The sequence below is a fragment of the Malaclemys terrapin genome, chromosome 3 (assembly GCF_027887155.1).
Source record: "Malaclemys terrapin pileata isolate rMalTer1 chromosome 3, rMalTer1.hap1, whole genome shotgun sequence".
In the NCBI taxonomy this organism is placed as follows: Eukaryota; Metazoa; Chordata; order Testudines; family Emydidae; genus Malaclemys; species Malaclemys terrapin.
The window spans coordinates 53,160,890-53,173,749 of NC_071507.1; the positions used below are offsets into that span (position 1 = coordinate 53,160,890).

The following is a 12,860-nucleotide window of genomic DNA, read 5'->3' on the forward strand; positions in this document are numbered from 1 at the left end:
CCAGTTTATTTAAAAAACAAAACAAAGCACCCTGCTATCCACTTCTTGCTTTATTTATCACAAAAATCTACTTTAGCAAACTTGAAGCAACTCCAGTGTCTAAACTGCAGGTTTTGACATTATCCAAATGTGGTGATGGAGGAGATCTGTTTGCTTCGCCGCTTTTATGGACAAAACTCTGGTGTGACCCTAACAGCTGGATTTGATATCTGGCTATCACTGCTTTGAGCGAATTAGAAATACATAACCCTTGCCTCCCCTCTACCCTAGCGTGGGATGGAGGGCTCTTTATTGGGAGCATATGGTAGTTGGTCATATTCTAAAGGGTTCAAAAGAAGAGCCAGTCAACATTTTTTTTGAATTTTCATGTTCTCCATTAGCTAATGATTGTGATGCAGTGATGATGAATAATGCTGATAAGAATGACGAATAGCTCCTTTCACAAAGAATGGGATTTGTTCCTAAGCCAGCTGCGCATCTTGGCATTCATCAGAGTAGCAGCTGATTTGTTGGAGATTCTGTTCTTTGTGAAACTTTTCAACCAGCAAAAGAGCTCCACTCGGCACCTGGTTGAATAATTTCTATCCTAAGCTGTTCCAAAAAGGATCCTCAAAGCAGTAGCCGTGGCTTTCACAAACACAAACTGCTTCTCTGATCCAGGAGCAGAGCTCTTTCGCTGCTGACTGGTTTCATTAACATGGTTCCTTTCCTCCACATCATTTTCTGTAAAACAAAGTCTTACAAGGCTGTTCGGTGAAGCTACTATTCTGGTCAGCCAGTTCTGAAGTAAAGACAGTAAAGTAGTTGTTACTTTCAGCAGGTACAATATACAAAATGCATTAAATGAAGATAAATCTTTGCTTGGAAAGTTTGGACAGGAAAGGCTCTGGTGGGTACAGTCAAAGGAGACCAGGCATAAATCCATATTGATTTCAGGCCAGTTGCTTTAAACACTGAAAATGATGCCTTCATTTCACTTGCTATGACATGATTCTTATGACTGAAGTCTAAAACCCCTCCCTTATGGCAAATTTTCCACTCTCAGTGAATATATAATGCCAGTAGCATTGATGAGGTTTATGCTGATGCTTATAGGAGAATTAGGCCCATTTAGGCTTTGTCAGTTGTTTTTCCAGCTTTGCAATTACTCCTCTTTCTTAAATTGCAATCAGGAAGGGGACACCAGTTACAGCAGCAAAGTGCACTGTAGAGCTTGCCCGGCTCCAACTGGGCCTTGGCCCTTCCATGAACAGGGACTATATTCATGCAAACCACCCCATCTTAAGGGAGCAAATGAAAACTACGCCATTTCAGGTAACCCTGCCTTTCTTCTCAAAGCTGACTGCATGAAGTTTAGTCCCATAAAGGAAAAGGTTCTCTCTCTCTCTCCTGAGTTTTAATTAGAGCTTTGAAGACAGCAAATCAGGATGTATTATTTTTGGCTAGTTCAATATGGGAACAGGTCCACCTCAAAATAAAAGAATCCACTTCTACAGCCGCTGTTTCAAACTGCCATAGGGCCTCATTATTTCCGTTTTACAGAGTGGCAAACTGAGGTGTAAGTGGAGGCAGTGACGCTCCCAGCAGGTGAGCCCACCTCCTTCTGTCATTGCCTCCAGCAACAAGAACATCGTACATACTCCACTCTGGAGAAAGCACGAATTGTTCGTGTGCACTGTTAGAGGTCAGGTAATCTGAGGCTGAGTGAAGAACAAGCAAGACAGGAGGTGGAGCTTAGATAAATGATAGAAACAGGGAGTATCTTTGCTGTCAGCATTTCTCAAATGAAATCTGAAGAAGGTGTGCTCCTGCTAAGATTTGCCTTTGTTCTCAGGGTAGCTCTGGTTCAGTCCAACCTAGTGGGGGTGAGGGTTCACCCTGCTTACAGTCCTTTAGATTGTACTAATTCCCCTCCAGCTGAGCCCAGTCACATTTCCATCCTGGTCTAGGGCAGTCTCTGCAACAGCAGTTGTAGACTGTGCTCCGATAGCATGTAGTAACCTTTCATCGGTCAGAGTCTGAGTGACACTTCTATGAGCGTCTCTCTGCTGAGCAGATGGGAACCTGTTTTAGAAATAGGCTGACATTGCTGGGTTTTTTCCTCTAAAAATATATTTGTGCCTATTGTGCTCTAGCATTGCTCTTGCCTGGATGTAGAGACTGAAAGGAAATCTGTCCCTGCACTCTCTCGTACTGTAACAGTAATACTTTGATATTAACCTAGTTAGCTGACGGTGGCAGAAGGTTGAACAAAGGTGGGGAAAAGTTTTTACCCCATTTTTCAGATGGGGAAACTTGGGTAAAGAAAAATTAAGCAACTTGCCCGACCCATCTCACTAACTTCCTGGTACCCAGATATAATGCTGGCCCCTGCTCTAACCCATAGACAACACTCTCTCCTCACTTTTTTTTTTTTAATTGGGAAGTGGAAGGTGTTAATTATTTCTATTCGTCCCCAACATACAGCTCATTTTATGTCTCAGAATTCTTGAATATTTCTCTCGAGAAGCAGATTTTGATTGTATGCTGTTTGGGGTAGGGATCTGCACTTCAGAGCCACCTGAAGCACCTGGGACACTACACAGAAGCAAAAGAATGAGAAAAGCCTGACTAAAGCTTAAACAACCTCCAACAGAAAACTCCCCTAGAGCTGCCACAGACAGGTTGAGAGACACCAGATCTTAAAAATGATGCCTTATGGCTTCATAGAAAAGATTTTGCTCCAAGACACTTACAGAAACCTGGTTTTACAGTCAGAAGAATTAAATAGTACCAATACATTTTAAAAAATCTTGGGTATTATGCAGTAAAATCTGTAAGATATACAGAGTAGAGGATGGTGTGGTATGAAGGTTGTATTGGCACTTATTTAGGGTGATCAGTATAACTCAGTCATGGCTTCACCATCAATGAAGCAGCCATCCTAAACTCTCAGTGATCAAACCTTGATACCCCAGCACACCCTCATGCATAGGGCTATGATTTTGTCACAGAGGTCTTGGTAATCTTGAATAAGGATATGAAATAAATAAATCCATGAAATCTTGGAAAGAACTGTAAAAACACATTTGATGAAGCCCCGAGTGGCATTTCAGCGCTACTCAGGGTTAGCCATCAGCTCCTCTTGGAGATAGAGGGCCAGACAGGCATGCACCAGGTTGCAACGCCCAGAGTGGGGAGTCCGACTCAGCCCTGGGGCACAGGAGCTGCTGCTGTGCGGTGAGTTTGCTCTCCACCCCAGCCTTGCCGCTATACTCTTGTGTATGTTGATGAAGCAAAAATGACATTTGGTGACCTGTGACTTACCATTTTTTTCCCCCTTCACCACTGCAGAATAGATCAGAAAGGGATTCCTTTTCCAGCACCTGTGGAGGGGGAGCTTGTCTGTTGGTTAGAACAAGGGGACAGAGTCAGAAGACCTAGGTTCTTGTCACAGCTCTGCTGCTGACTTGAGATCCTGGAATTCAGATCCAATTTCACAAAATTGTTAACTAAAGTGAGCACCTCTGACAGTCAGGCCTGAGCACCTGAAAAATCCAACTGAAGTTAAATGGGACCTGCAGATATTCAACACCTTTGAAAAATCAATAGCTGGGGCTGCCACTGAAGCCCAACTTTAGCCATCCAGGACAGTCAATTGTTGCTTCCTCAATTCATTCTCAGGGCTCTTCTCTGAACTGTTTTTTCCATTTTTCAACATCCTTTTTTAAGTGTTAACACGCTGTTCCAATATGGTCTGACCAATCCCAGATACAGTGCCATATTTTCTCCCCCAGCAACTCTTTTTGGGTGAGGGTAGCTGCTGTACATGTCTATGGGGGAGAACATTGTGCTCTAGATCCTCATTTAGAAACCATGTTGACTCAGTAACCCCCCCTCGAGCCTCAGGGAAAAGTGACTGCAGCTAAAGCGAGTGGCCACTATTAAGCTGCAGTTCTCGGTACAGCTTTCAAATGTAGATACACAACATACACACACGCTTAGGAGAGAGGGATTAGACAGTCAGTGATAGGAGGGTAGGGAAGTATTATGACTAGTCCTGTTATTTGCTTGCTATAACAAACAGGAGCAGGCCAAAATTCTTTGTTATGCTGCTGTTAAACCAATTCTCCAGGCTCCTGCTATCATACTCTATCCACTGGACCATGCTGCCTCTTACTGTTTTTTAGTCTAATAAATACACATGTAAATACCTACACGCTGCATAAAGCTAGTCCTAGGCCTGACATTTAAAAATAAGTATATTTTTATACATCTAAAAAAGAAGGAAATTCTAAATTGGTCTAAATCTAATTGCCAGAATTGAGGCAAAATTGCACTGCTGCTTTTGCCATTTCTAAACAGGATTTATAGTGCTCGATACAAAATTAACATTGCAAATATATATTTAGCTTCCTTAAGTTAGTGAAATCCATACTTAATACTACAAAAAAGCCACATACTATCCTCTAGTCATAAAACCTGGTCTCCAGGAGGGAATTTCAGTGCATTCAGGTCTGTGACAATCAATTGTATGCTGTACCAGAGCTTCAGGAAAGAAGGGAATAAGCAACCACAGAAGAAAACTAATCCTACGCCCCCAGGAGAGGGGACAGCTTATGGTGTCAGCCAGGAATCCAGATTCATTGAACTGGGGATTGCAAGCTCCAAATTGGAAGAGATTAGTAATGGAGACACATTAAATGTGGAAGGGTAGTTTCACATACTGGGCCAGCTAATTCACGGAGCCCCATTCTCTATGTTCTGTCAGAAGGATTAGACGTTAATGCCTGGTGTAGACAGCAAAAAGACAGCTGGCCCCAATTCATGCCCTTCCCAAAGGGCAACTACTTATAGACTGTACTAACAAAGACCAATTCGAGATCATCCAGAAATTCTCTACTTGAGAGAACAAAATTGGGAAGTCACACTTGCTGCCGCTGAGATCCGAGAGCTCTGCACACAGACCTGATCAATTTGATGTCAGATGTTAGCAAGAGCCAGGAGACATATCAGCAAGCCAGAGACTTGACCCAATGGGTCAATTTTCAGTGCATCTGCTGTTATTGGTTTGTTCATTGTTATGACCTGGGGAACAGCTGCCCTCAGGATACAAAATACCCAAGCTTTGCTACTTTAAACTATCTGAAGCAGACACTTGCAGCTGTTAGGGGCAGAGTACGAGCACAGCTGCCTGTTAAGTCACTTCGGGATCTAGCAGAAATACTTGTATGGCCATTAGGGCACAATAGGAAAATGGACATTGAGTTTGTTAATAGAGAGGGTTATAGAGCATTAAAAGAAAAATATTCTCTTTAGCAGAGGCAATCCATCCAGTAGAGATAAAAATCTGTATGTTTCGAAGTATTGTTCCATCCAAGAGTAGGCAGAGGCCCTGCCTCTGCACTACATAGACAGTATGTCATAACCTTTGGTGTGATCAGGTTAGTGATGAAACTTAGGCAGGAGAAAAAAAATCTTTCATAAAGATCCTACTATCCTACCCACCACACTTCAACTAATGGCTGAGAAAACTCCCCCCTCCGCATCTCTGCTTCTGCAAGGATGACTCCATCTTTTCATAAAACATTCGGTTGTCAGTGCTCGCACTTCACTTTTTTCTTCTTTCTAAATGGAATTCAGTCCTTGCACAACTGCATGAAGGTGAACAGAAATGCACCCAGTTACAGGACAGGCTCCATACTTCCACTCTAGCTTCAGTCTAGGAGAACGTGTTTTTTGCTGTGTGTACAGTAATTAGCATCTCACGCTTTCTAGCTTTTAGTCACACTTGAATGTCAGGCTTCCCCAACATTCAAGTTCCATAGAAACACCAAGTTCCCGGACACAGCTGCTGCTCAGAAAGCAAGTAGTGACTTAGCAAGAAGTTGGAGGGAGAGGACGTTGTTCTTTCTGAGCTATACCAGGCAGGTTTGCAGGCCTCGAATCTCAGGAAATACAGCTTCTGAGAGTTAGGATCGGCAACTCCAGCTGGGTCATTGGCTTAGGATGCTTGCCAAAGGATTTATAAGAGGTTCAGTAAAGAATGTACAATGCCTTTAAATATGGATTTCATGTATGGTACAGTCCAATATCCACATTTGCTGAAGTTTCCATCCCTTACTGTGAAATGCTTTTTCTCTAAGGCTCATCGAGGAATGTGAGGAGTTCCTATTACTGATCTAATTTTATCCTCTTGGAAACTTTCACCAGCACAAAAGAATGAACTACAATCAGTGCAGTTTCTGAGTTTCTTCCAGCCCTGAAATAGACCCAAAGGAGAACATAGCAAACTTAGTTAGGTCAGAGCAGCCTTTATTCTGTGCTGGTAGGCAGGGATCTTGTAATTTTCTAGTGGATGCTTCCATCCCCCAGCCAAACTGAGAAAGTGAGTGCACTAGATCATGCTACAGTGGCTACAAAAATGGAAAGGGACTGGATGGCTCAGGGAACTGATAATGGACACAGCTTCTCACAGGTACAGTTTGTGAGTTCAACATCATCATAGGTTGGTGGTGACCAAGAGTGGTTGCTACATGGTGGTTTGGTGGCGTAGGTAAAATAAGCTTCTGCATCAGACCCCTTACTAGCACTCAGCAGAGGCCACATAATGACTACTCAGTGAGATGGAAATTCCTCCCAGTTTTAACTCTTGTTTTTGATCTAGAATCTTGAGCAGGTCTGAAGCACATTGACAGGGCTGCGTGTGGAAGCTGGCACTATTATTGCCACTGTCCATGATGAATCTGTCCTGAAGATGAGAAGCTTCACTGTCAAGGACTGTCAGCCTCCCGCCTTTCACGAGCGCAGAGAGGACAGACACCAAAGCTAACTAAGCCAACACTTGTCCTAGATATCAGACCCGGGACCTCACTCAGTAGATCAATGGCAACAAGTGTGAAAGAACTGAGTTCTACTGTGGAAGACAAGGATTCCTGACTGGTGTCCAGCCACAGCTAATAGGACAAGTGTGGGAGTCAAACCCTTCAGCACCATGATTACCAGTGAAGGTGCCTACAAAAGGGGTGAGAACTGCTTAAATAGATGCATGTGAAGAGGATGTTAAACTTTAACTTGAACCAGACAATTGAGAAGTCAGTGGGACGGCAGAATTACCAGGCTTCCTTCTGGTATTGCCTCTAACATGGCCATGAGTAGCAGGATTCCCAAAACTTAGGGCCCTACCAAATTCAAAGCCATGAAAAACACTTCATGGGGCGTGAAATCTGGTCTTTTGGGTGCTTTTACCTTATACTATACAGATTTCACAGGGGAGACCAGCATTTCCCAAACTGGGGGTCCTAACCCAAAAGGGAGATGCGGGATGAGGGTGTCAAGATTTTTTTAAGGGGGTCACGGTATTGCCATCCTTAGTTCTGCACTGCCTTCAGTGCAGGGCAGCTGGAGAGCAGTGGCTGTTAGCCAGGTGCCCAGCTCTGAAGGCAGTGCCCTGCCAGCAGGAGCACAGAAGGGTGGCAATACCATATCATGCCACCTTTCCTTCTGCGCTGCTGCTCTCCAGCTGCTTAGCTCTGAAGGCAGCGCTACCACCAGCAGCAGTGCAGAAGTAAGGGTAGCAGTACTGTAACCCCCCCTACAATAACCTTGCGACCCTCCTCACCTCCTTTTTGGGTTGGGATCCCTATAATTACAACACCGTGAAATTTCAGATTTAAATAGCTGAAATCATGAAATTTACAATTTTTAAAATCCTATGACCCTGAAATTGACCAAAATGGACTGTGAATTTGGTAGGGCCCTACTCATAACCACATGTAATACCTGCACAAGTCAGAATATGGAGTAGAAGCTGTAGCTCAGAATATCCTTTTTTACTTGGTTTCAGTCCACACCTTAAAGTAGTGGTTTGCATCCAATGCACATTTCACTTCTGGCAATTCTATCACAGTTTTAAAAAGGAAAGGGACAATATATAATGACTTAAGGCAAAAGAGTCTGGCACAAATGCAGCCCTTTTTAATAGGAGGGTCCTCTCACTTACTTCTGTAGAACCAGGTGTTTTTATGTATCCTCCGACTCACAGGATAGGACTCTTCTCCAAAACTCTGCCAATTTGTTCCTTCCATCATCTCCTCTGACATTCTCAGCATTAGTCTGGCAAGAGAGCAGGAAACAGATCTTTGGGAATATAGGGCTAATCTGGCAAGACACTGAACACCTTAATTTTTGGTACCACTCAAGACACATTCGTCAGTCATTTTTCAGACATTCAAGAACAACACTCCTGGCCTGAGGAGTTCACAGTTTAAGGAGAGAAGTAGAAAACTCAGAACAAGAACAAAAGGATTTTCTATACAAATCATCAAGATTCATTCTCAGAGTGTCAAGGGTACTCACTTTCTCGGCAGCCACTTAGCACATTGCAGGATTGGGCCCTAGAGGTCCACTCACTTGTTAGTGTCCCAATAGTGGTAGGTCTCTGAGGTGGCACATGAGTGTTTAAATATGCAAAGAAAGACAGTCAATAAAGACAGCTCTGGAATTTCGCTGAACTCAGTGTTTTATTGTTATGTGATTATTGCTTAGTTACGTTTTGACACAATGTAGCTTTAGGATAAATTGGCTCCTACTACATAATTTAAAAACAGTGTAACATCTTACAGTTCATACCATTGGCACTTACCAGGGAAGTGCAGAAATGTGTCACTGTAACCAGAGAGATTAAAAAAAGAAAACGATAAAATGTTTATATCCTTTATTGTTGGCAGGTGAATGTTTCTTGTGCAAGGCCCCTAACATAGTCACCAGAAAGTAACTAATGCACCCTGCAAAAATATATAAAACTTATAGCAGATCAATCCCTTATTCACAAAAGTCCTCTGGGTTTGGTACATTCACAATCAAAGTGCACAATAAAGCCCTCATCTCTTTCAGAAAAGTAACGTTGTGTGGACTGGTTTGGAGTGGTGGGAGAGGAGACACCACAAGCCTTTTTCCTGGCTCTCACCAGTAGGGATAGTATTTGCTTGCAAGTTTTCATCAAGACTGACAATTTCGGGATATATCAATCTCAAGTGGTTAATAAATCCTTGGCGCTGGTTAAAATTCAAGGGGAGTCATTTCAAATAAATTGACACCTAAAATTGTGGGGCTGCTTTGCTTCAGTGACCTTTTATCTCTGTGAAGAGTGAAATCTCTCCATAAAGCAAGTGATTAAACAGTAAACCCAAAATAGTAGTCCCTGAGGATTGTCTCCTTCATACCATTCAGCACACTTGTTTCACAATGTGTGTAGATGGCCTGTAAAACAATCGGTCCCAAGGTGGCTGCTTTTTAATCTCCAAGTAGAGCTGCAGATCACAAGCTGAATTATTTCTGTGCCTCTTCTGCTGACAGAATGCTTGAGGGATCAGTTCTATTAAGGCTGGACCAAGTGCACCACCTTGTGTTAGTCCTGGAGATCAGCAGAAATACTTCTATGCCTCTTCAGTTTCTGCAGGCTCCCCAAAGTAGGTTATGCTGTCTTCTGCCAGTGCATCAGCACCCATGGTGCCATATGACTGCTGCTCATTCTGAGCCAGTGCTGTCCTTTCCGTAGGATGGCTAAGCAGGACCCGTGGGACATACATCTGAAATTGCAAACGTTAAATAATAAAACTCCAAGTCTCTAGTATAATTTTAAAATATTGGGATAAATTTATTATTTAAAATCTTTCCCCACAATTCCTCCTTTTTACTTTCATGTTCCCCCCCCCCACACTCTGTCCCCTTCATCTTAACTTTGCCCTTTGTCCCTCAAAATAAATTTCCTAGTGCAAAACTCAAGTGTGCCTGCATATCACATGGGCTCTTGCACACTGAGGTGTCTGTATTCACCCAAACAGTATTTCAAAACCCAGTGCAAATATCAAAGTCTTGTGGTCATTTTTTGTTGATGTGGCATTGAAGCTCTGCTGACCATATCACACCTCGCGTAGACTCCAAGCAGTGTGATTGCATAGTCAGCATTCAAATGCAACTAATCATCTAGTGTTTGGTGTGAGACCCAGCTAATCAGAACACAACACATGTAGCTATTGGAAGTAAAGGGCATTTAAAATCTCTCTGTTATTCCTATCATGCTCAAGTCAGAAGGTATTTTTAGAGCAGCCCTTTCAAATAGGTAAGCGCATTGTTCTGATCATCTGACCCTCAAGTCAGATAATACCTGCCCTGACACCATTCAGACTAGCAATCTCTGACACTGCCCAGAAAAGGGCTTGTGTAGGGAGTTTGTTTTCCTTGAAAGAGTAAAAAATACTTTTTGCTGAGGGCTTACAGCAGATCTTGGAGCTGTGTCTGCATCAGTGTCACTTCCTCTTCCACTTGGCAATTCTTCTATCTATATAAAGACAGTAAGGACGAAGTATTAAACTAGTAAATCAACCAGTTACATGGAATCGATCATAAACATCAGGTTATTAGTAAACAGATTTAGTACAATGTCCCATTATATATTACACCGAAACCTCTGCTGCTGCCTGTGCTCCTCCAAAGCCTCCCACTTCGTACCTGCCTCCCATATTGCTCTTCATGCTTGGAACGCCTCCCTCCCTCCCTCCCCTTGTGCGCAAAACAATCTGCCTCTTTATTCAGCAGCATGTTTTCACCATCTTGGAGGACTGAACCCTTGTGGCTAGATCCTGCTCCTACTTAAGTAAACATGAATTTTGCCATGTGTTTCCCTGGGACTAGTTTGTGCAGTACCAAGCACAGTGCTAATGCTGGTGGTTATTTCCCCAATACATTCAATAGGAGTTTACCTTGTAATTCAGTGGGCTCAGGTACTTGAAGCAGACAAAACAAGTATAAGCTAAACAAACGAGAATTGTGATGCTGACAACTAGGAACGTAAAGAGGGTCGTGGGAGCTTTAAAACCTTAAAAGCAAACAAACAGAATACAAAATTGAATGTATCCATCACTGGTTCAAGTAGGTAAAAGCAACAAACAAACAAATCACACTGATCACAAAATAGCTTATCTGAAAAGAGCGCTCACTCTCTGGAGAATGGAACAAAACAGAAAAAAAACCCTACAGAGGAAAAAAAAATAGCTAACAAAGCACCACGCGGGACACACTCATTTCATGATCTGCTCATTACATACAGCACAATACAAGGATCTTTTCCTGACCCTTATATAGAGGAGCTCTCCAAGTCCACGTCTTAACCTATAAGACTTTCCCCGGTTTTCTCTCCCCCATCCTCAGAAGCCCCATATTTCAGGCATCATCCTCAGGGTAACAGACAAAGCTGCTTTCAGTGCCAGTCAATACCACCTGAGCATTCACAGAAACCGTTGTGGAGAGATACAAACCACTCTCCTGAGCCATGTGAGCTGCTGTCACTGCACTCTAAGCCACTACTGCACTAGAGACCAAAACTCCAAGACTAAGAATGTGAGCTGACTGGAGCAGGGACCATCCTTCTAAGGAAGTGCTTAGCTCCCAGTGGGTGCTATCCTAAGTCAACAAACAGGATCAAACGGAGGTATCCAGCATGGCAGGGCAGATCATCACACCAACAGACAATTTGATTAATCAGCATTTAGCTTCCTAGTTGCAAAACAAAACAATCATATATTTTTAACTATTAGCCAGTGCATATCGTGGGCATTTGCCTTCCTCTGAAACATCAGGAATAGGCCTTTGCTAGAAGCAGGATACTGGCCCTACTAGATCATACAATACTTTAACAGTAATTACAGTGTCATAAGTGGTTATGTCAAGGGAATGGAATCTCAATATTTTCCAGCTAGACTGAGGCATTTATGGACTATCCTGAACATATCTTTAATGAACAGTACAAATAAATTATTAATAAGGCTCTAGGTTTAAAAAGTCACCTCCATCCCCAACCCAAAGGGAAAAGCTGGGGGAAGAAAAAAGATGCTGAATCTCCTTCACAGCACCAAAAGCCTCAAGTGCATCATGCGTAACAAAACCCCCAAACAACCTCCCATACTGTTCTGGGTGCCCAAAGGTCAAGCCACCAACTTCCCCCAGCACCTCTGTTAATACAGCACGTTTGTGACACAATGAACATTTCTAATTTGAGGCTAATGTGAGTGGGGATCAGTGAGAGAATGTGTCAACTAACAGCTTAAAAGTTAAATGTAATAGAATCATAGGACAGGAAGGGACCTCGAGAGGTCATCTAGTCCAATCCCCCGCACTCAGGACTAAGTATTATCCAGACCATTCTTGACAGGTGTTTGTCTACTTTGCCTTCCCCTATTAGCTCCTGTTAGATGATCTCAAAGTACACCTCTACCTCGATATAACGCTGTCCTTGGGAGCCAAAAAATCTTACCGCGTTATAGGTGAAACCGTGTTATATTGAACTTGCTTTGATCCACCAGAGTGCGCAGCCCCGCCCCGCACCCCGGAGCACTGCTTTACCGCGTTATATCCGAATTCATGTTATATTGGGTCGCGTTATATCGGGGTAGAGGTGTACTGTGAAGACGGTAAGCCTTGCAATATTCCCATGATGCAGGTAAGGATTATTCTCCCTGTATTAAAAATGCACAACTCAGAGACGTTAAGAAGCTTCCCACATGACTTTAGACAACTTAGTGACAGAGCTGGGAGCAGAATCTCAGTCCCTCTGCTTTAACCACAAGATCATAGAGCAATATTTCAAGCTTATCACGGACAGATAACCCTTACCTAGTCGCAAAAATGAAAAAAAATAGAGCCAAAACAGACAGAGGATCGGAGCTGTAAGGGCCTGATTCACAGCTGCAAAGTGGATCTTCTTCTCCAGTTTAGCAGGGAGAAATGCATAGTAAAGATTGTGGCGATCAACCATATGCTTCAGCAGTATATATATTAAACCTGAAGAAGAGGATAGAGACAGGTTACTGAAAACTGTGAAT

The 12,860-nt window shown here is 42.9% G+C and overlaps 1 protein-coding gene across 4 annotated transcripts in view; it reads right to left on the minus strand.

Annotated features, from left to right (window-relative positions):
- Positions 1-8,477: 8,477 nt before the first annotated feature.
- Positions 8,478-12,860, minus strand: part of TMEM63A (transmembrane protein 63A) — a 39,573-nt gene continuing 35,190 nt past the window's right edge. For all 4 annotated transcript variants that reach the window (XM_054023079.1, XM_054023078.1, XM_054023080.1 and 1 more), the window contains 4 exons: positions 12,652-12,819; positions 10,743-10,858; positions 10,259-10,321; positions 8,478-9,569 (listed from right to left, as the gene is read on the minus strand). In XM_054023079.1, coding sequence (XP_053879054.1) covers positions 9,417-9,569; positions 10,259-10,321; positions 10,743-10,858; positions 12,652-12,819 — 500 coding nt within the window. In that variant the 3' untranslated portion in view covers positions 8,478-9,416. The remainder of the gene's footprint in view (positions 9,570-10,258; positions 10,322-10,742; positions 10,859-12,651; positions 12,820-12,860) is intronic.